The sequence below is a fragment of the Chlorocebus sabaeus genome, chromosome 29 (genome assembly GCF_047675955.1).
Source record: "Chlorocebus sabaeus isolate Y175 chromosome 29, mChlSab1.0.hap1, whole genome shotgun sequence".
Lineage (NCBI taxonomy): Eukaryota > Metazoa > Chordata > Mammalia > Primates > Cercopithecidae > Chlorocebus > Chlorocebus sabaeus.
This window is the reverse complement of record NC_132932.1, coordinates 7,273,975-7,296,850: the sequence shown is the minus strand read 5'-3', so window position 1 is coordinate 7,296,850 and position 22,876 is coordinate 7,273,975. Positions and strand designations below refer to the sequence as shown.

Below are 22,876 nucleotides of genomic sequence, written 5' to 3'. Positions count from 1 at the left end.
TCTGGGGCATGACTTTAGGGTTTTATTTTGTTTCTGCAACAACATAATCACTCATTTGTATGTCCACGTGTGTGTGTCCGCATCTTTCTGGTCAACATTGTTTTAACTAGTCACTCATTAGCATTTTCAATAGGGCTCTTAAGTCCAGTAGATTACGGGTAGTCAGTTGACGAAGATCTGGTTTACAAGAACTAATTAAATGTTTCATTGCATTTTTGTAAGAACATAGAATAATTTTATAAAATGTTTGTAGTTTATAATTGCCGAAAATAATTTAAAGACACTTTTTTTCTCTGTGTGTGCAAACGTGTGTTTGTGATCCATTTTTTTTTTAGGACACCTGTTTACTAGCTAGCTTTACAATATGCCAAAAAAGGAATTTTTCCCTGACCCCAGCCGTGGTTCACCCTCTTTCCCCCCCATGCTTTGTGCCCTAGTTTATAACAAAGGAATGATGATTTAAAAAGTAGTTCTGTATCTTCAGTATCTTGGTCTTCCAGAACCCTCTGGTTGGGAAGGGGATCATTTTTTACTGGTCATTTCCCTTTGGAGTGTAGCTACTTTAACAGATGGAAAGAACCTCATTGGCCATGGAAACAGCAGAGGTGTTGGAGCCCAGCAGTGCATGGCACCGTTCAGCATCTGGTTTGGTTGGTCTGGCTGCCGTCATTGTCACGCAGTGCCATGGACATGGGAAGACTTGACTGCACAGCCAATGGTTTTCATGATGATTACAGCATACACAGTGATCACATAAAAGATGACAGCTCTGGGGCACACAGGCCATTTGCTTACATGCCTCGTATCATGATTAATGCTTTTTGAAGGCAGAATCCTGAAGATACATATCTCCAATACAGAAAACAATTCTTTTTAATAAAAACTACAGCATACACAAAAATTTGTTCTAAAGTTTGACTCCACTTCCTCTAACTCCAGTGGATTGTTGGCCATGTCTCCCCAACTCCACAGTATCTCTGTTGTGGGAAACACCTGGGTTTTTGCACTACATGGGAGAAAGACCCGGAAACTATTTGGGTTGTTTTCAACTTTTCATTTGGATGTTTGGCGTTGCACACACACATCCACAGGTGGAAGAGACGCCTGGCGAAAACACCTGTCTGCTTTCTAAGCCAGTGAGGTTGAGGTGAGAGGTTTGCCAGAGTTTGTCTACCTCTGGGTATCCCTTTATCTGGGATAAAAAAATCAAACCAGAAGGCGGGATGGAATGGATGCACCGCAAATAATGCATTTTCTGAGTTTTCTTGTTTAAAAAAAGTTTTTTTAAAAAAGTAAAAAAAAAAAAAGGTAATAACATGGCCAATTTGTTACATAAAATGACTTTCTGTGTATAAATTATTCCTAAAAAAAACCTGTTTATATAAAAAATCAGTAGATGAAAAAAATTTCAAAATGTTTTTGTATATTCTGTTGTAAGAATTTATTCCTGTTATTCCGATATACTCTGGATTCTTTACATTATGGAAAAAAAGAAACTGTCTATTTTGAATGGCTGAAGCTAAGGCAACGTTAGTTTCTCTTACTCTGCTTTTTTCTAGTAAAGTACTACATGGTTTAAGTTAAATAAAAGAATTCTGTATGCATTTCTACCTCTGGTTTTGTTTTGTCCCTTCTGGAAGCATCACCACACTTCGGTGGCAGGAAGCTGAGCTACTTGGGGCACGTGTGTTCACGCATGTTGCCTGGAAGCATTCTCCACAAAAGCATTGCCTCTTCTCTGACAGCTGAGCTTTCTCAGCATGCAAATTGCTAGTGAAGACGACAGGGAAGCTATTCTATTTCTCACTCCATTAAATCATCTGGAAAGAAATTTCAGTGCATAAATTACAGAAATCTGTACTGCAGTTCTGACTGATTTGTGGACTTTTTTCCTATACCTTCCACTAACAACAGTCAGGCCAAGGCAAGTCTGATCTGCATGACTCCAGGGCAGAGGACTTCAGTTCTTCACATTTCCCGTGTGCTTTTTGGTCTTTCACGGCTGACATGCCCGCCTCGGGGGATGCTGGTGAGAACCCAGTGGGCCACACACAGGATGCGGCTGACTGGAGGAGCTCCAAAGTCTTAGTTACTTTCTAGCTACTGCTTAGCGATCTCTGTCTGCCCCAGGGACGCTACAATGTAAATATTTTTGTCAGGGGAAATGGCTATGTATGGCAAGGTGCGAATGTTCTAGAATCAGACTAAGGATTCATAGACACATCAGGAGAAGCTGGTCATTTCCCTCAACTTTATCATGGGAAAATAGCAAAATCAGGCCAGTAGAAGAAGAGCTGCCTAGCTATGTGTAGGTAGGAGAAGTAAACCAAAGACCATGGTTACCTCAGACCTGTTGAGCCTCAGAAGTGTTTGCACCTAAAAGCAAAAGGCCTTTCTGAAAGGGGACTCTGCTGGGCTCGGTGGCTCACGCGTGTAATCCTAGCACTTTTGGGAGGCTGAGACGGGTGGACCACATGAGCTCAGGAGTTCGAGACCAGCCTGGCTAACATGGTGAAACCCCATCTCTACTAAAAATACAAAAAATTAGCGGGACATGGTGGCAGCTGCCTGTAATCCCAGCTACTTGGGAGGCTAAGACAGGAGAATCACTTGAACTCGGGAGGCGGAGGTTGCAGTGAGCCAAGATCGTGCCACTCTACTCCCGCCTGGGTGACAGAGTGAGACGCCATCTCAAAAAAAAAGGGTACTCTCAAACTTTGCATTGCTTCAGGGTTACTGCTCACTGTTGTCACCGAGTGCCTGGCACCTAATCTTCATTAGGTGACTGATGACAAGGAAGTCTCAATTCTGAGGCTGGAAAGCCTAACAGGGCCTCCCTCTTTCCTGGGCAGGTTGGTGCTGCACTCGCAGGTTGCCACAGTGCGGTCTGCACTTGGCCTGCCCAGCCAGAAGGAGCAGCAATGTCTAAGGATGAAGGTGCTGGGTCTTTAGAAGCATTAGAACTTTTCCCTCTGTGCCATTTCTTAAGACTGCAAGCCCTCAAGAGCTATTTCTTCATTTACCCTTCCCAAGTCCAGGTGGGTGATTTTTGTAGGGTTCTAATGTTACTAAAAGACCTTCACATTCATTCTCTCACCAGATGTTCACAATCACCCTGCAAAGAAAGGATTTTAATTACTCTTACAGATGAGCAAACATACAAGCATGCTCAAGACCCCCCTTCCCACCTCCCCGCCAACTATTAAATGTCCAACCCAGGACTCAGCCTTTTCTGCTGTGGTTCTTAAACTGACTTCAGCACTGCCAGAACTAAGCAGGCTCTGTGCATACAGACAAGGGATGCTGGGCAAAGTACACAGCCCAGGATGTGAATGAGCCTTCTGGGGTTCTTCCTGGAGAACTTCAGAGGCCACAGTGGGGGAAATGATGGGGAAGTTCATGAAGAGGGAGCTCTGGGCCTTCCAATTGGATATCTAAAAATTTTTTAAATGTTACGGCATGCTGCCAAGGAGTCTGAAATATAACACTGGAGCCCAGTCCTGGGGGCCCCTTGCTTGACAGTGTCCTCGGACAGAATTGCCCATAGCACAAGCAGATCTCCACATTACCAACCATGCAGCCAGACCTGTACACACCGCCCAGCACCACCTCCCCATCCCCCAACATGCGGGCTTTGATCGGTTTTCTAGCAAATGATCCAGGTATACTTGCAAAGGGAGTCCTCTAAAGGCCACTCCAAATGCAAAAAGTGTGCTGGCGGCCTTGACTGGTTCCTTTGGTTTTTTGTCTTCTTGGGTTTTTCTTGTTTGTTTGTGGGTGGGTTTGTGTGTGTTTGAGACGGAGTTTTGCTCTTGTTGACCAGGCTGGAGTGCAATAGTGCAATCTCGGCTCACTGCAACCTCTGCCTCCTGGGTTCAAGTGATTCCCCTGCCTCGGCCTCCCGAGTAGCTGGGATTATAGACACCCACCACCACACCTGGCTAATTTTTTTTGTAATTTTAGTAGAGACTGGGTTTCACATGTTGGTCAGGCTGGTCTCGAACTCCTGACCTCAAGTGATCCACCCACCTCAGCCTCCCAAAGTGCTGGGATTATAGGTGTGAGCCACCGTGCCTGGCCTGGTTCCTTTGTTAGGAAGCTGCAAATGCTTTTCTTAATAGTGAATGAATCTGAACACTAAATGATGAATTTTTTAAATTTAGTCAAGTGAAAAATGGTAGCTGTAATCACACCAACAAGAAATTTCCCAGAGCTTAGCTATCTTCGCTCACTTCCTCCAAAAAAAAAAAAGCAATGTTACCAACAGGACTCCCAACGGAAATCTGCCCCTAGAAAACACTGAATAGGTAGACTCTTGCTGGGAGAAGCCTGGCACAAGACCCAGCACTGTGTCATAAAAGCAAAACAAAAGATGAAACAGAAAGGAGATTCTGTTTTTAAAAAGGGATGACACCATGGAGAGAAGCTAGGCCCAGCTATTCACCTGTGCTTTAGGACCAAACACTACCAGTATGACTATAAAATGGTGCAGCTGCTGTGCGAAACAAAATGGCAGTTCCTTAAAAAATTAAACACAGAATTAGCATTGAATCCAGGAATTCACCTCTGGATGTTTACCTGAAAGCAAGGACTCGGACACGTATTTGCACACCAGTGTTTGTAGCAGCATGATTTGCAACAACCAAAAGGGACAAGTAACATAAGCATCCATCTAAAGATGAATGGATAATCAAAATGTGGTTGATACCTACACTGGAATATTATTCAGCCTTCAACAGAATGAAATCCTGTCCCATGCTACAACATGGATGAACCTGGAGGACATGAGGCTGAAATAAGCCAGATGCAAAAGGACCAGTGCTGCATGACTCCCTCATGTGAGCTACCTAGAGTCAGATTCATAGGGATGGAGGGTGGAATGGTGGGCGCCAGGGGCTGGGAGGAAGAAGGAACAGGGAGTTAACAGGTACAGAGTTTTGGTTTGGGATGAGGAGAAAGTTCTGGAGAGGGATGGTGGTAATGGTTGCGCAACAAGTAAAGGTACTGTATACTACTGAACTGTAAGCTCGAAAATTATTAAAATGAGTAAGTAATAAAAGGGGCAAACACAGAGACAGAGAAATCATACAGTAGAGCCTCAGTGGCTTCAGGGCTACCCAGGACCTGGACACACAAGCTCAAAGGCAAGGAATGGGGCCCCTGGAGCAGTGGCTGTCTCTATGCTTCTGTAAGGCTCTCCAAAAAGGTCTGTGGTCCCCGTAGTCTGGGCAGGATCACATAGACCCACTGTGTAGATTTTTAGAAGAAAACAGATGACTCGGATTTCATTTTATTGTCATGAAAACCATAACTGAAGCTAGTTCATCCCGTGAAATGTCCAACTTTCAGAGTGTTCTTTCTCCCGACAATAAAATAGCCCAACAAAATCACAAAAAGTCTTTCCCCCTCTTTGTCTTACAAGCAATTTTTGAAAAAGTTTCTCAATGCACAGCTGAATGCTACACACAGGATTGAAACGTTTAATCTTCTCTAAAGGAGCAATGCCCCGGTCGGTTCCCTTTGGCTGGTAGCACCATGGTTGAGTTTTCTTCGAACCGGGCTTTGCACTCGGGCTTTCCCACACTCTTCCAGCATTTCCTGGATGATGACTTGCAAGGCTCTTCCCAGCAGGCTGGCCGGGAGCCCACGCGATAGTGGAGGGACATGAATGAGTGCCGCGCAGCCCTTCCCATGATGCAGAGAGAGGTAATAGGTATAATCACAGACGTATCTGCAACCACAGGAAATGCCACATTCATTCTTGGACCAGCCTCTAACCTCAGTGAAACATAAGCAGAAGGGGCAATGCAACACCCACAAAGCCTGAGGAGGGAGGACTGACACCCAAGGGAGACTTAAGTTGTGTTGTTTCACCTCAGAAAGAACACGGTGCCGGGGATGAGGTGGGGAGAGCTGGCTCTTGGCCTCATGATCTCATGACCAGCAAGTGACCAAGACAGAAAGGGGTCAGATATTCCACAAACCAGTCCATAACACCTGCATCCCAGTGAATCCCTGTCATTCATGTCTTCCTGAGTCACTTACTCATTCATTCCTTGGGGAAAGGGGAAAGCACCTACTGGGGATCAGAGCTTGGAGAAACAAAGGCAAATCAATCTTCATCTGGGGCTACATCAACATAGTTAACTCACAACTTCGGTCACCCCGAAAATCAAAATTAGAAAACACTCACGAAATGTTAGTGGCTCTTGAAGTCTGCCTTCCCATCTCTTCTCCTAGATCCACACACCAAAGACCATGTTTCCACAGGGAGGTCTCACAAACGAGCCCCCAGGCAAGGTGTTAGCAACTGTGCTGACCTGCACGCAGCAAAGAGGGGCGATCTGGGGGCAGCGCCGCATGGCCAAGTGGCCGGTTGGACGGTACAGGATGGCTTCTTGGAGGCCGGGGGGATGCCGAAGGCCATTGCTTCTCTCCTACCTGCTCAGAGGCCTAACAAACACCCACAGAGCATACCTGCCTGCATCTCGAGAAAATAGCACCTCGACATCCTCCACAGCTACATGCTTGCAGACTGCCTTCATGCAGACCCCCGACTCCAGCGTGTCTGGGCCGCCAGGTAGGCACACGCCGCCCTCCGGCCGGAAGCCCCGGATGTCGGCGTCCCGGTAGCCTTGGTTCTTGCCAGACTGTTCCAGAATGATCGCTCTGGCGGAGGTGTCCATGCCCACATGCACGACGAGCTGTGTGAACAGGCAACAGCAGAGAGACCCCAGGAAAATGAGGCCCACCCTGCTCACCAAATGTGCAGGAGCGCCACTCCTTTAGCGAGCCCGGCTCCATGCCAAACATCTCAAACCCCAAATCCACTGGGAAGCCCCAGGATCCCCCACCAGTGTCTCCTAATTCATATGGCTGGAAAGAAAAATAGCTGGATTCTTTTGGCTGAATAAAAACTCGTGCTGCATTTACAATTAAATACTTTTTACTTCAAATTATTCTTACAGGGCAATGTATTCTCTTTTTGTAGGGGGAGGGTTGGAGGGAGGAGAGGCAAGCTGGCTAAGTGGTGAGGCTACCACAGCAGAGGCTTCGTGTTTTGGTGGAAACCTGCATCATTTTATTTTATTTTATTTATGTATTTATTTATTTTTATTTTTGTGAGACAGAGTCTGGCTCTATAACCCAGGGTGGAGTGCAATGGCACCATCTCAGCTCATTGCAACCTCCGCCTCCTGGGTTCAAGTGATTCTCCTGCCTCTGCCTCCCGAGTAGCTGGGACTACGGGTACACCACCACGCCCAGCTAATTTTTGTATTTGTAGTAGAGACGGGGTTTCACTGTGTTGGCCAGGCTGGTCTCAAACTCCTGACCTCAAGTGATCCGCCCGCCTCAGCCTCCCAAAGTGCTGGGATTACAGGCGGGAGTCACCGCACCCACCTCCTGCATCTTTTTTAAAAATGAAACTTAATAAAGGAAGTTAGTAGCAGTCCAGTGAAATCTTAGAATTTATTAAAGCTGATTATTTTTCCTTTTTGAAAAATAGCTGCCTAAGTATTTTATCAAAACATCTGGGGCACTGTCTGAATGGCTTGATAGTGTATGTTTTTGTTTGTTTGTTTGTTTGTTTGTTTGTTTGAGACGGAGTCTTGCTCTGTCGCCCAGGCTGGAGTGCAGTGGCACTATCTTGGGTCACTGCAAGCTCCACCTCCCGGGTTCAAGCCATTCTCCTGCCTCAGCCTCCCGAGTAGCTGGGACTACAGGCACTCACCACCATGCCCAGCTATTTTTTTTTTTTTTTTTTTTTGTATTTTTAGTAGAGACAGGGTTTCACCATGTTAGCCAGGATGGTCTTGATTTCCTGACCTTGTGATCCACCTGCCTCAGCCTCCCAAAGTGCTGGGATTACAGGCGAAAGCCACCGTGCCCAGCCTTGATAGTGTATGTTTTATTAACCTCATCATCTGGTCCTTATTTGGGGAATTTTTTTGAGGGGGTGAGGGTGTACCTGTTTTTTATACAGTAATTATGTCCAGATAAAATGGGCTGGGTGCTATGAAGATGGGCCTCCCCCAGGTTGGCCACCCTCCCAGTCGTTCCCTGGGCACAGAGGTCCTTGCCTCATGCCCACCTTCAAACCTACCTGCCCCTCATGGGTATGGATGGGGCCCAACCCAAGGGCCTCTCCCTTAGGTGGAAACTATTTTTGAGTCCTGGCTGGGAATAATACTTCCATTTCTTTTCCTCCTCCTTTCTCTCCAGATTTTCTATTAAGACCTACTCCATATTTTGGCTTAAACTTTTACAAACAGACCCAGAACCTTACACAATCAGCTGGGACCTTGCAGGACTGGTGGGGCCTGGGGATGGGGTGCCCCTCAACCATCAACCCTAGAACCAGGGCCCGGGGGTCTCAGGCTCCAGCTCCACCACATCGCCAGCCCCATGCCCCGCTGCCTCCCGCCATCATTTACTTGTGGCTGATGATCTTCCCAGATTCCGGTGACCCTCCGCTTAGCCTCCCTGTAGTCTACAGGCAGCTCCAGAGTCCGCAGCTGCACCGCTGTGTCACTCCCCAGGCCCAGCTTGGACAGCTCCTGCGTAAAGCGGCAGGCGGACTTGCCTCAGTTAATGGTGGGGGGGCACCAGGAGTCCCTGAAAACCCAATCCTTGGGGTCTACTTCCGGGGTCTCCCGTGGCCTGGACTTTGCCCTCAAGGAGCTCACAAAGTAGCAAGGGGCCAAGAAGAGAGTCACAGTTCCCACCCAAGAGGCAAATGCACACAGCAGCACCTATCTAGGAGGGAACACAAGAGAGGCACGTCTGACAGCCGTGTTTGCCAAGGGGATGCAGGTGAGGTCTGTGGACAGGCGGGAGTGAGCCAGATGGAGACGCTGGGGAAGAGTATGCCAGGCGGTGGAAGCTGCAAGGGCAGAAGACATCATCAGAACCTGAGGCCTGGCCGGGAACAGTGGCTCACGCCTGTAATCCCAGCACTTTGGGAGGCCAAGGCAGGCGGATCATGAGGTCAAGAGATCGAGACCATCCTGGCCAACATGGTGAAACCCCATCTCTACTAAAAATGCAAAAATTAGCTGGGCTTGGTGGCGCGTGCCTGTAGTCCCAGCTACTCAGGAGGGTGAGGCAGGAGAATCGCTTGAACCCAGGAGGCAGAGGTTGCAGTGAACTGATACCATGCCACTGCACTCTAGCCTGGCGACAGAGCGAGACTCCATCTCAAAAAAAAAAAAGAACCTGAGGCCTTTGGGGAACTTGGCGTGACCTGGCTCCTGGCAAGGCTGAAGGCTTCTTCCGTGTGTCCTGCATGCCTCAGGACAGGACATTTTGCACCCCTGGACTCTAACAGCATCCGCAGATATTTTGACAAGGAACCCACCACCTCCACCCACCTCCAGTGCCAGGGAGTACTGCACACCAGGGAAGGCTGGGAACAGACACTGGGGCAGTCTGTGGAAGCCAGACTGAGAGCTTAGCTCAGCGTGAACTTTATTCTTAGGGCAATTGGGAGCCATGGAAATGTTGTACTCAAGAAGCTAATGAGCCAGAGCTGCTTCCTAAGGGGATAGAGGAGAAGGCAGAGCTGGGCTGGGGATATCATGCCGGTGACTGGGGTCCTGCCGAGTTTGAAGTGCCCAAGGAGGCTGGCCTCTTGGCTGTTGTGTGTCTAGAGCTCACAGACAGGCTTCTGGGAGGACACTGCCATGTCTGGGCAGCAAAACCTATAGGTTAGGTGAGACGCAGAGAGAGAGACAGAGAGAAAGAGAGAGATTCAGAGAGAGAGACGGAATGGGGAGGAGGTGAGGGGCAGTGGAGCCCCAGTTGGCAAGGAAGAAAAGAAGCAGTGCAAGAGCTTAGAGCTGTGCGTTTCACCCTTGGTAAAAGTCACATCAGGAACGTAACACCATCTCCAAAAGGCCCAGCCCTTTCCCAGCACCAGGAGCTATGCTTATCATCAAGATGGTTTTCAATTTACCCCTCTGTTTTTCCTGACTACTTTCCTGGCATTTCAGGGCACTTGGGAGAATGCTTTCTCAGACACATAATGGCCAAGCCAGGCTGTCTGGCCTGTCCCAAGATCCCAGATAGGAAGTTCCAGGCCCCTGCCTAGGCCTCAGAGGAGTCAGGTCTACCCGGATGCTGCAGAGGCAGGTGGGGACGACATGCCCAGATGAGGCTCTGCCTGGGCTGCCTCATCCAGGAGTGGGGTGGCCAATTTCTGGCATCTTGGGTCTGTCCTTGATCAGCTCAGCCTCCCTGCGGGGCTCTGCTCCACTCTCCAGACACCTGCTCAGTTCCCTCCCCAGCTCAAGCTTTGTTCTCTTCCAAAAATCAATGCCAAGACCAGCATCCCCACTGGGGCCCTGGGTGGGAGATCACTGGCCTGACTGTGATGGTGGGAGGCAAGAAGGAGGGCCGGGTAAGCACAGGGCAGTGGGCTGTGGGGCCCAGGAGAAGGGGCTGCAATTCCAAGTGGACCTCCCCAGGCCCAGACAGACCAAAGGGGCTCCAGGCAACCCTGCATTCTAGGTCTTGTGCCGCCATCCATCTTGGGCCTCCTGTCCTGAGGGTACCTGTGAGGCTGGGCATGGAGGGGGCACAGTTCAAGGAGTGGGGGCAGGAAGCCATCACGCTGGGGTCCCCTTCAGCTCTGCCAGAGGATCGCTTGAACCCAAGAGGCAGAGGTTGCAGTGAGCCAAGATCCCGCTGTTGCCCTCCAGCCTGGGCAACAGGGCAAGGCTCCATCTCAAAAAAAAAAAAAAACAAGAAAAAAAAGAAAAGAAAGTGATATTTATTAGAATCTGATGAGCCTGGGGCCGGTCGGAAGCAGAGGGAACACTGCACACGCAGACTGCGGGCTGCTGGCTGCAGCCACCCTTTCTGCCAAGAAGGGCTGGTTGTTTTAGCAAAGGCCATGTCGGTTCCATGCAGACCTAGGAGAGCCAGGGGTTTGTGTTTTCTGAACTGGCACACTTTCTTGGCTAGAATTTCAGAGTGCTTTGTGCTAACGCAAGGAGGACAGAGCCGGTGTAACCACTGTCCGCAGAGTGAAATCCAGGGCATTGCTGAAGCTGCAGGAATGAGCCGGCTCAGCAGGGCGCTGTGTGCCCAGCCCACAGTCCCTCGAAAAGGCGTGAACCTCCCCACCTACAAAGGTCCCGAGGAAGCAGAGAGCCCTGCCTTTGGCCTCTTTCTCTCACTTCTTCTGAATTCCACGTCTCCCGAAATCCAGTTGCCAGGAACACATGGCAGTTTAACAAAGGGAACTGAAGGAAGGAAAAAGACACCAGTTGCTCTCTGAATTTGTTCAAATTCACTGAGGCTGTGGCACCAGCTGGTGTTGAAAAACAGTTGCTGTTTTTCCAAGATCTGAGTCTTCTCTTATCAAATATGAGTTCGGGGCTAGCACCAGAATGCATGAATGCATTCATTTATTGAATTGTTCCAGAAAACTCCCTGAGAGCCTGAAATGCAGCCTCAGCTCATGGATCCATGATGGAGGCTCGTGATCTTGGAGATGTGTGAACTAGAAGCGGGCAGGGCTGGGCTACAGAAGCTGAGGGTGAGGACTCAGGGTGAGAGAGAAGGAGACCAAGCCCCCCCGCTTCCCCTCACTGCTGTGGGAGTTTGGGCAACTCATTGTAATTTTCTGAGCCTCAGTTTCCCTATCTGTGCGTCACAGTAATAACAGGACTTTGACAAAGGTAAGCGAGGCCGTGCAGGTGAAGGGCTGCATGAGGGGAAGGCTCTGTGACCAGGGCTTGGAGGATCAGTAGGAGTCTTCCAGCAAAATAACTTTTTTTGTTGTTGTTGTTGAGATAAAGTCTTGCTCTATCACCCAGGCTGAAGTACAGTGGCACCATCTCGGCTCACTGCAGCCTCTGCCTCCCGGATTCAAGTGATTCTCATGCCTCAGCCTCCTGAGTAGCTGGGATTACAGGTGCCCGCCACCACGCCCAGCTAATTTTTGTATTTTTAGTAGAGATAGGGTTTCACCATGTTAGCTAGGCTGGTCTCGAACTCTTGACCTCAAGTGATCCTCCAGCCTTGGCCTCCCAAAGTGCTAGGATCATAGGTGTGAGCCACCGTGCCCGGCCCCAGCAAAATAACTATCCACAGAGCAAGAACAGTGAGGCTTGGAAGTATGTGCGAAGACCTTCCTTCCTTTTTTTCCTTCTTTTCATCCTTTCTTCCCCTTTCTTTCCCTGCCCTTCCACCTTTCCTTTTTCACTTCCTTCTTTCTTTTCATGTTATCTTCTACCCATCAGTCATGGGACATAGATGAGGCACCTACTGCTTGCAGTCTCTGTGCTAAGCTCTGGCTGAGGGTTTTGGGGTATGTGTTGCGGAAGGGAGGTCAGGGTGACAATGGAAGAGGGAGAGATAATGTGTTCCTCTTCACCGGATGGGTTGGAAGGGACCTAGGATTTGGGAGCCATCCCATGTAGCTGAGACCCAGGCCTGGCCTCCAACACCATCCAGGCTGGAAGCTGCATGTGAAGACAGAAGTTACTGCCAGAGCCAGAGGCTCGCCAGGCACAGGAAGAGGAGCACGAGAGATGAGAGGAGGCCAGGCAGAGCAGGCAGGGGAGAAGGTGCAGGACAGCCGTCAGGGGAGCAGCAGGCAGCCATTAAAAACAACGTATAAAGCATTGATTGACATGGGAAAGCCCTGGAGAAGGAGAAAGTTTAAAAATCAGGGTCTCAGACTGTTGCCTGCAGCCGTGGACAGAAATGGAGCAAGACTGAAATGGTCATCCCCTGAGGGAAGAACTGGGGCTGATTCCTGTTTCTTTCTATACTCTTCATAAGATTTTTATAATGAATGTGTATGTACCATATCTCTAGTTTTAAAAAGAAGGGTTTCAAAATAGTCCAGTAATCCTACTAGCTATCTCTGGAGGACCCTTACTGTGTGCAGGTACCATGCCAAGCACCTCACCACGACCCTCTTGATGAAGAGCTGATGATGTCCCCATTCTACAGAGGAGGAGACTGAGGTCTAGGGAGGGTACGTTTATTTATTCATTATTGATTTTGGAGACAAGGTCTGGCTCTGTTGCCTGGGCTGCAGTGCAACAGCGTGATCATAGCTCACTGCAACCTCAAATTCCTGGGCTCAGGTGATCCTCCCAGCTCAGCCTCCCAAGTAGCTGGGACTACAGGTGTGCATCACCATGCCCAGCTAATTCTTTTTTTTTTTTTAGTGATGGGGTCTCGCTTTGTTGCCCAGGCTGGTCTCGAACTGCTGGCTTCAAGTGATCCTCCTGCCTTGGTTTCCCAAATTGCTGGAATTACGGGCATGAGCCACCACGCCTGGCTGAGGGTACATATTAAAGAACAGAGGAGTTCCAGGAAGCAGTCACACAGGAGATGCTACCACAACAGTGGGGGTCCACCATTTAGGCCTGATCACAGCCCTCACAAGTGGGGAAATCCTGGAATGCCAGTTAAAGATCACTCTCTTCCTTCACGATGCCAAGTTCCATCTTCCAGATGTGATGCTTACCCCAACCCACTCCCAGTATCCTTTAGGTCATTCTTCCAAACTGCTGGGTTGGTCTTCCCTGAAAAATCCAGGAAGAAAAAACAGAAATAATTGCCATAATTCCCAATCCTCTATCTGGAGTGGTTGTCTCCAAATATTTTTGATCACTTGTTCCTGTTAATAAAAATATTCTAGTGTGCATAAGCATGTGTGCATGCACGCACATTGCCATTAGCTCATGTCTTGATGTCTCAAGGCACAATACACACTTCAGGTGAGCCTCTGGTTAATAAATGGATGTAAATCTATATTTTAAGTGGTTTTCTTAGTTCCTTCCTTTTTGGCCAACTTCTCAGCTTGTCATTGTTTTTCTATTGAAATGGGCTGACAAAGAGCTCCTGTGAGTGGTAGGAGAAGTGCCACTCAGTTGTTTCCTCATGGTTTGCCCAGATTTGTATTATAGTCGTCTTCTTTTTTTTCTTAGGTCATTTTTGTGAGGATTCCTTGGTCATCATTTGAGGATTAGTTTAATTAAAACAGGATAATATAACCCTGAAACCCATTAACTGGGCTGAAACACTTTGTAATAAATTAGAAGTGAATCAAAGAGGGAGGACCTCTCTATCACCACAGCATCCCTTTCCCCACCAGTGCAAGGATCCTCCTCCCAGGAAGCCATGCTGTCCAGGGAGGTAAGGACACACAAGGCAAAGATCCTTCTCCCAGGAAGCCATGCCTGTCCAGGGAGGTAAGGACACACAAGGCAAGGCATAGTGTCAATGTCAGTCCAGCTATGACATACTGATGAACATTAATTTCTTATGTTTTATAGACTAAAACTACAGAAATTCACACCATTAGGATGCCCACTATCAAAAACCAGAAAAGAACAACTGTTGGTGAGGATGTGGAGAAATCGGAGGCCTTGTGCACTGTTGGTAGAAATGTAAAACGGTGCCGCCATTGTGGAAAACAATATGGTGATTCCTCAAAAAATTAAACCCAGAACCACGTTATGATCCAGCGATTCCACTTCTGGGTATGTGGCCAAAAGAACTGAAATCAGGATCTCAAAGAGATATTTGCACACCATGTTCACTTCAGCATTATCCACAATAGCCAGGAGGTGGAAACAATCCAAGTGTCTATCAACAGATAAATTGATAAAATGTGGTAAATACATGCAATGAAACATTATTCAGTTTTAAAAAAGAAGAAACCGGCAGGGCACGGTGGCTCTCGCCTGTAATCCCAGCACTTTGGGAAGCCAAGGCAGGCGGATCACTTGAGATCAGGAGTTCGAGACCAGCCTGGCCAACATGGCGAAACCCCATCTCTACTAAAAATACAAAAATTAGCTGGGCATGGTGGCCCGTGCCTGTAATCCCAGCTATTTGGGAGGCTGAGGGAGGAGAATCACTTGAACCCAGGAAGCAGAGGTTGCAATGAGCCAAGATTGTGCCACTGCACTCCAGACTGGGCGACAGTGTGAGACTCCATCTCAAAAAAATAAATAAATAATAAAAAAGAAGGAAATCCTGTCACGTGCTACAGTGTGGATGAACTTTGAGGATATTATGCTAAATGGAATAAGCCAATCACAAAAATACAAATACTGTATGGTTCCACTTACATGAGGTACCTAAAATAGTCAAATTCATAGAAACAGAATAGTAGTTACCACAGACTGCAAAGAGGAAGAAATGGGGAAGCATTATTCAATGGGTACAGTTTTTATTTTGCAAGATAAAAAGTTCTGGAGATCTGTTGCCTAACAATCTGAATATAAACTCTACTGAACTATATACTTTAAAGTGGTTAGGTCATAAATTTTATATTGTGCGTTTTTAAATCACAGTTTAAAAAACATAGAAATGGAAATCCTAATACTGTATTTTTTCCTATACCCCAATGGATCACCTTGAAAACCCCACTTTGGAAATGATTGAGGATCCTCAAAGAGGTGATGATGTAGGAAGTATTGTAAAAGACTTGAAGGATGAAGGGTAGAAGGATCTGCAGGAAAAGGCTGTGCAAGAAAGGGCTGGCCTATGACTCACTTTAGGCAACAGAATTCAGCCAGCTTGGGGCCTAAGTGTAAGAAGTCCTGGCAGCTTCTGCATTTCGCTACCCAGCTGTGGAGACCTCAAGGAGAGATCACAGGGCAAGGGACAGGCCCTGCTGTCCTCACACCTGAGTCAAGCCCCCATGACTCCACCTTCTGCCTCCATCTCACTGCAACCACATGAAAGCCCCAAGAAAGATAAGCAGAAGAACTTCCCTGCTGAGCCCTGTGGACCTACAGAGCCAGGAGAGAGAATGGTGGTTTTTTTGATACTGCTAAGTTTCAGATTGGTTTAATTTGCAGCCATCGACAGCTGACACAGAGAATTATAATAAATATTGTGAGGAAATGCACTACACTCAGAGTTATTTTTAGATGGTGAATTACAATCTGATTTTTTTAAATGTTTCTTTTTGGTGTTTAGAGGTTTTTTGTAATTGGAAAAAAGAACAACACATGTTGTTAAAAGTAAGATGCACGTTTTTGCTTCCTCAGAAATATAAACTTTTTAAAACAATGATATTCCTTCAACAAATATTAATTTTGCCTCTACCATGTGCTAGGCCCATGCTAGATGCTAAAGACAAAGTGGTGACCAGGACAGAGGAGAATGAGGAAGGGGCAGATACAGAGAACATTGCCATGGGATAGGGAAGGTGCCCAAGTTCAGTGGCAAACGTGGGAAAAAAATAAAGATTTATTGAGAGCGATATCAACAAGATGACAGAAGAGAAGATCCGCTGGCACCACTCCTTCCACAAAAATACCATTAGAAACTATTTAAAGACAAGAATGCCACCTAAATAAATCCGAACAAAAAGGAGAAACAGAGAAACCCTCTGGTCCCACAGAGTTAAGAGAAGCTGCAACCAGTAAGAGAACTGGTCATTTCAGACTGTGGTATCCCTCCCCTAAGCCAGCATAGTATCACTCACAGAGCATTTCCCTAGACCTATGGTTGCTGAGGGGAGAGGAGGGAATTGGAGGTGAACATTCAATCTTCCCACCAGTCTGGGAATCTTCATGAGAAGCCTACTCCAGTCCCATTCCATGGGAACCACTGGGAGTGCCAGGAGGGCTGAACCACTTGGGGTGCATTGGGGACAAAGAATGGGGCACTGATCACAGAAACTGGCATGTCAATCTTGGTGGCTATGCAGCACTCAAATCATCAAAGACACCACATTAAAGAGCCTGGCTGGTACCATAGCATTGCAAAGACAATAATTGGTGGGAAGGTCTGAATCTTTAGTTAGATTTTTCCATAAAGCCCAGATGTTCATGTGGAAGCTTCCCCTGGCCTTGAAACAACCTAGAGGCTGGAATGAAGTTCCTGTGCCTGCTTGTCTTCCCTAGACTGGGAAACAATGGCTGGGCAGTGGTTTAGCTCCAGAGCAGTGTTAAGTTCCAGTGTTCACTGTATGTCTTCCTCAGACTGGGAAACAATGACAGAGCAACAAGTTCTACTGCAGTATTTTAGTTTTGCTACTCACTGTAAGTCCTCCCTAGAAAGGGAAGAAACAACAGTCAGTGTTTAAGTTCTGATATTAACAAGAATAGATCTAACATCAAAGAACACATGAAAAAATATAAGAAGTGGCTGTCTTTTCAAGTTCACAGGTATTGATGTAAAGACACAAGGAATGTAAAAATTCAGGGAAATATGACACCACCAAAAGAAACCAACAGAGCCCTAGCAGTAGACCTCCCCCAAATTGAGTATTTGTGAAGTGTCTGACAGAGAGTTCAGAATAATTCTCTTAAAGAAGTTCAGGGTATCACAAAAAACCTATGAATAAAAAGCTAAATAAAAGTTGGAAAACAATCCAGGAACAAAATGAGAAATTTGACAAATAAATAGAAACAATTTTTTAATCCTAGAAACAAATAATGTAATAAGTGAACTAAAACACTTATCAGAAAGTTTCAACAGTACACTTGGTCAACCAGAAAAAAAGAACTAGAGTGCTTGAAAACAGATCATATGAAGTTACCTAATCAGCGAAGAAAGAAAAAAAAACAAGAATAAAAAAGAGCAAAGAAGGCCAATGAGAATTATGAGACACCATCAAGAGAACTAATCTCCACATAACTGGAATTCCTGAAGGAGACAAGAGAGAAAAGGCCCAGAAAGAATACTTAAAAAAAAATAATGGCTGAAAATTTCCCAAATCTGGAGAAAAACAACAGCATCCAGGTACAGGAAGCTCAGCGATCACCAATCAAATTCAACTAAAAGAATAATTTCCCAAGGCACATCATAATACAACTAGCAAAAAATACAAAGAAAGAATACTCAAAGCAGCAAGAGAAAAGAAAGATATCATGTTTAATAGGGCCATAATCAGCCGGGCGCCAGTGGCTCACGCCTGTAATCGTGAGCACTTTGGGAGGCCGAGACGAGTGGATCACGAGGTCAGGAGATGGAGACCAGCCTGGCTAACACAGTGAAACCCCTTCTCTACTAAAAATACAAAAAAAAAATTAGCCAGGCATGGTGGCAGGCGCCTGTAGTCCCAGCTACTTGGGAGGCTGAGGCAGGAGAATGGCGTGAACATGGGAGGCAGAGCTTGCAGTGAGCTGAGATAGTGCGACTGCACTCCAGCCTGGGCGACAGAGCAAGACTCTGTCTCAAAAAAAAAAAAAAAAAAAAAAAAAAAAAAAAAAAAAAAAAAAAATTGGGCCATAATATGACATTCAGAAGATTTCCCAGCAGAAATTCTGTAGTTCAGAAGAGAGTGGCATTTTATATTCAAAGTGTGAAGGGGCCAGGCATGGTGGCTCATGCTTGTAATTTCAGCATTTTGGGAGGCTGAGGCAGGAGAATCGCTTGAACCCAGGAGGTGGAGGTTGCAGTGAGCAGAAATAGCACCACCGCACTCCAGCCTGGATGACAGAGCTAGACTCTGTTTCAAAAAAGAAAAAAAAAGAGAAAAAGAAAAGAAAAAAAAACCCAAAATGTGAAGGAAAAAAAACCCACCAACAACAATACTGTACCCAGCAAAGCTATCCTTCAAACATGAAGGAGAAATAAAGACTTTCCCAGACAGAAACTGAGGAAATCAACGCCAGACCTGCCTTACAAATCTAAAGAGAGTTCTTCCACTTGAAAGAAACAAACACTAACATGTAACAAGAAAACTTCTGAAGGTATTAAACTCACTGGCACAAGTAAGAAAACAAATTCAGAATACTCTAATACTGTAATTGTGTTAAGTAAATCATGTATGTCTTAAGTATGAGACTAAAAGACAAAACTATAAAAAACAATAATTACTACAATTGGTTAAGAGATAGGCAACATAAAAAGATAAAACTGAAACACTAAAAAGTCAAAATGTGGGTGAAGGGTGGTGTTAAATTGTAGAATTTGTTTTTGATATTTTGCAATCAATGTTCAGTCGTTATCATTTAAAAATAACTTATAACTATCCAATTTTTTGTAAGCCTCATGGTAATCACAAAAGAAAAACCTATTAGAGATACATTAAAAATAAATAGCATGGGCCAGCCATGGTGGTTCACACCTGTAATCCCAGCACTGTGGGAGGCCGAGGCAGGTGGATCACTAGAGGTCAGGAGCTCAACACCAGCCTTACATGGTGAACCCCCATCTCTACTAAATTACAAATACAAATACAAAAATTAGCCAGATGTGGTGGCAAATGCCTGTAATCCCAGCTACTTGGGATGCTAAGGCAGGAAAACCACTTGAACCTGGGAGGTGGAGGTTGCAGTGAACTGAGATCGTGCCACGCACCATTGCACTCCAGCCTGGGTAACAAGAGCAAAACTCCCGTCTCAAAAATAAATAAATAAATAAACAGCATGAAATAAAAACATTCTACTAGAGAAAAGCACTTAACCACAAATAAAGATAGTAAGAAAGGAAAAAAGGAAGAAGAGCTCTACAAAGCAACCAGAAAATAAGTATCAAAATGGCAGTAGTAAACACTTGCCTATCAATAATAACCTTGAGTGTAATGGATTAAATTATCCAATTAAAGGTGCAGTGTAGCTGAATGGATTTTGAAAAAAATAAAACAAGATCCAACTATATGTTGTATACAAGAGATTACTTTACCTAAAAAGATATGCACAGACTGAAAGTGAAGGGATGACAAAAGATACTCCATGCAAACAGAAACCAAAAAACAGCAGGAGTAGCTATGCTTATATCAGATAAAATGGACTTTAAGTCAAGAACGGTGAAAAAAAGGACACAGAAGAACATCATGTAATGACAGAGGGATCAATAAAGCAAGAGGATATAGCTATTATAAATGTATATGTACCTGACACCAGAGCACCTGAATATATAAAACAAATATTAATAGACCTAAAGGGAGAGATTAACTGCAACCAATAATGGCAGGAAACGTTGATACTCCACTTTCAGCAATGGACAAATCATCCAGACAGAAAATCAACAAAGAAACATTTCAGTGAAACTGCACTCTAGACCAAATGGAAGGAACAGACATTTACAGAACACTCCATCCAACAGCTGCAGAATACACGTTTTTCTCAACAGCACACGGATCATTCTCCAGAATAGTCCATATGTTAGGTCGCAAAACAAGTAACAAATTTTGAAAAATTAAAATTATACCAAGTATCTTTTCTGACCACAGTGGACTAAAACTAGAAATCAGTAACAGAAGGAATGTTGGAAACTGCACAAATTCATGAAAATTAAACAGCATACTCCTGGACAATAAATGAGTCAATGAAGAAATTAAAAAGAAAATTTAAAAATTTCTTGAGACAAATGGCAATGGAAACACAATATATCAAAACCTATGGGATACAGCAAAAATGACTCTAAGAGGGAAGATTATAGCAACAAGTGCTTTCATCAAAAAGATAGAAAGACTTCAAATAAACAGCCTAATGATGCACCTAAAGGAACTGGCACTAACAAACCAAACCACACATTAGTAAAAGGAAAGGAATAATAAAGATCAGAGCAGAAATAAATAAAAACTGAAACAAAAAAGCAACACAAAAGATTGCTGATATGAATAGGTGGTTTTTAGAACAGATAAACAGAATCAACAAGCCTTTAGCTAGACTAAGAAAAAAGAGAGAAGACCCAAATACCTAAAATTTGATACGAAAAAGGAGACATTAAAATTGATACCCCAAAAATACAAAGGATCATCAGACATATAATGAACAACTGTAAACCATCAAATTGGAAAATACAGAAGAAATAGGCTGGGCACAGTGGCTCATGGCTGTAATCCCACCACTTTGGTAGGCCAAGGTGGGCAGATCACTTGAACCCAGGAGTTCAAGACCAGGACAACATGGCACAACCCTGTCTGTACTAAAAAATACAAAAATTAGCTAGACTTGCTGGTGCACATCTGTAATCCCAGCTACTCAAGAGGCTGAGGTAGGAGGATTGCTTGAGCCCAGAAGGTTGAGACTGCAGTAAGCCAAGATCATGGCACTGCACTCCAGCCTGGGTGACAGAGCAAGACCCTGTCTCAAAAAAAGAGAAGAGAAAAAAAAAGAGAGAAACAAATAAATTTCTGGACATATACAACCTACCAAGATTGAACCATGAAGAAATAAAAAACCTAAACAGACCAATAATGACTAACAGATTGAATCAGTAATAAAAAGTCTCCCAACAAAGAAAAGTCCAGAACCTGATGGCTTCACTGCTGAATTCTACCAAACACTGAATGAACTGATACCAATTCTACTCAACTATTGTAAAAAATTAATGAGGGGCCGGGCACCGTGGCTCACGCCTGTAATCCCAGCACTTTGGGAGGCAGAGACAGGTGGATCACGAGGTCAGGCATTTGAGAGCCGCCTGGCCAACATAGCAAAACTCCATCTCTACTAAAAATACAAAAAAATTAGCTGGGCGTGGTGGCCAGTGCCTGTAATCCCAGCCACTTGGGAGGCTGAGGCAGAAGAATCACTTGAACCTGGGAGGCGGAGGTTGCCGTGAGGCGAGATCATGCCACAGCACTCCAGCCTGGGCAACAGTGTGAGACACCATCTCAAAATAATAATAATAATAATAATAATAATAATAATTAATGAGGAATGAATATTCACAAACATTCTATGAGACTAGCATTATCCTGAAACCAAAACCAGACAAGGACACAGCAAAAAGGAAAACTACAGGCCAGTGTCCCTGCAAAAATCTTTAACAAATTACTAGCAAAATGAATTCAGCAGCACATCAAAAAGATCATTCACTGGCTGGGCACAGTGGTTCACGTCTGTAATCCCAGCACCTTGCGAGGCCGAGGCAGGCAGATCTTATGAAGTCAGGAGTTCGAGACCAGCCTGACCAACATGGAGAAACGCCGTCTCTACTAAAAATACAAAATTAGCCGGGCGTGGTGGCACATGCCTGTAATCCCAGCTACTTGGGAGGCTGAGGCAGGAAAATCGCTTGAACCCGGGAGGTGGAGGTTTCGGTGAGCCAAAATTGTGCCATCGCACTCCAACCTGGGCAACAAGAGTGAAACTACGTCTCAAAAAAAAAATATCATTCACCATGATCAAGTGGGATTTTTCTGAGGGACTGCAAGAATGCTTCAACATATGTAAATCAATAAACCTGATACATCACATTAACAGAATCAAGAACAAAAACCAGGTATCATTTTGACAGATACTAAAAAAGCATTCAATAAAATTCAACATCACTTCATAATAAAAACTCTCAACAAACTGAGTATAGAAATAGCACACCTCAGGTCAGGCACGGTGGCTCAAGCCTGTAATCCCAGCACTTTGGGAGGCCGAGACAGGCAGATCATGAGGTCAGGAGATCGAGACCATCCTGGCTAACATGGTGAAATCCCGTCTCTACTAAAAAGTACAAAAAAAATAAAAACTAGCCGGGCGAGGTGGCGGGCACCTGTAGTCCCAGCTACTCGGGAGGCTGAGGCAGGAGAATGGCGTAAACCTTGGAGGTGGAGCTTACAGTGAGCTGAGATCCGGCCACTGCACTCCAGCCTGGGCGACAGAGTGAGACTCCGTCTCAAAAAAAAAAAAAAAAAAAGAAAAAAGAAATAGCACACTTCAAAACAATACAGGCCATATATGACAAATCCACAGCTAGCGTCATACTAAGCAGGTAAAACTCTTGCCTGTAAGATCTGGAACAAGACAAGGTTATGGCCATTTTCACCACTTTTATTCAACGTAGTACTGGCAGTCCTAGCCAGAGCAATTAGGCAATAGAAAGAAATACAAGACATGCAAATTGAAAAGGAAGAAGTTATGGTATCCTTGTCTACAGATGACATGGTGTTATATTTAGAAAAACTTAAAGACTCCACCAAAAAAATTGTTAGAATTGA

The 22,876-nt window shown here is 45.3% G+C and overlaps 1 protein-coding gene across 1 annotated transcript in view; it reads right to left on the bottom strand.

Annotated features, from left to right (window-relative positions):
* Positions 1 to 5,276: 5,276 nt before the first annotated feature.
* The window catches only part of PGPEP1L (pyroglutamyl-peptidase I like), a 48,547-nt gene continuing 30,947 nt past the window's right edge, over positions 5,277 to 22,876 (bottom strand). Inside the window, exons 3-5 of the mRNA XM_073012908.1 lie at positions 8,436 to 8,558; positions 6,478 to 6,704; positions 5,277 to 5,731 (exon numbers count right to left, since the gene is read on the bottom strand). Coding sequence (XP_072869009.1) covers positions 5,491 to 5,731; positions 6,478 to 6,704; positions 8,436 to 8,558 — 591 coding nt within the window. The 3' untranslated portion in view covers positions 5,277 to 5,490. The remainder of the gene's footprint in view (positions 5,732 to 6,477; positions 6,705 to 8,435; positions 8,559 to 22,876) is intronic.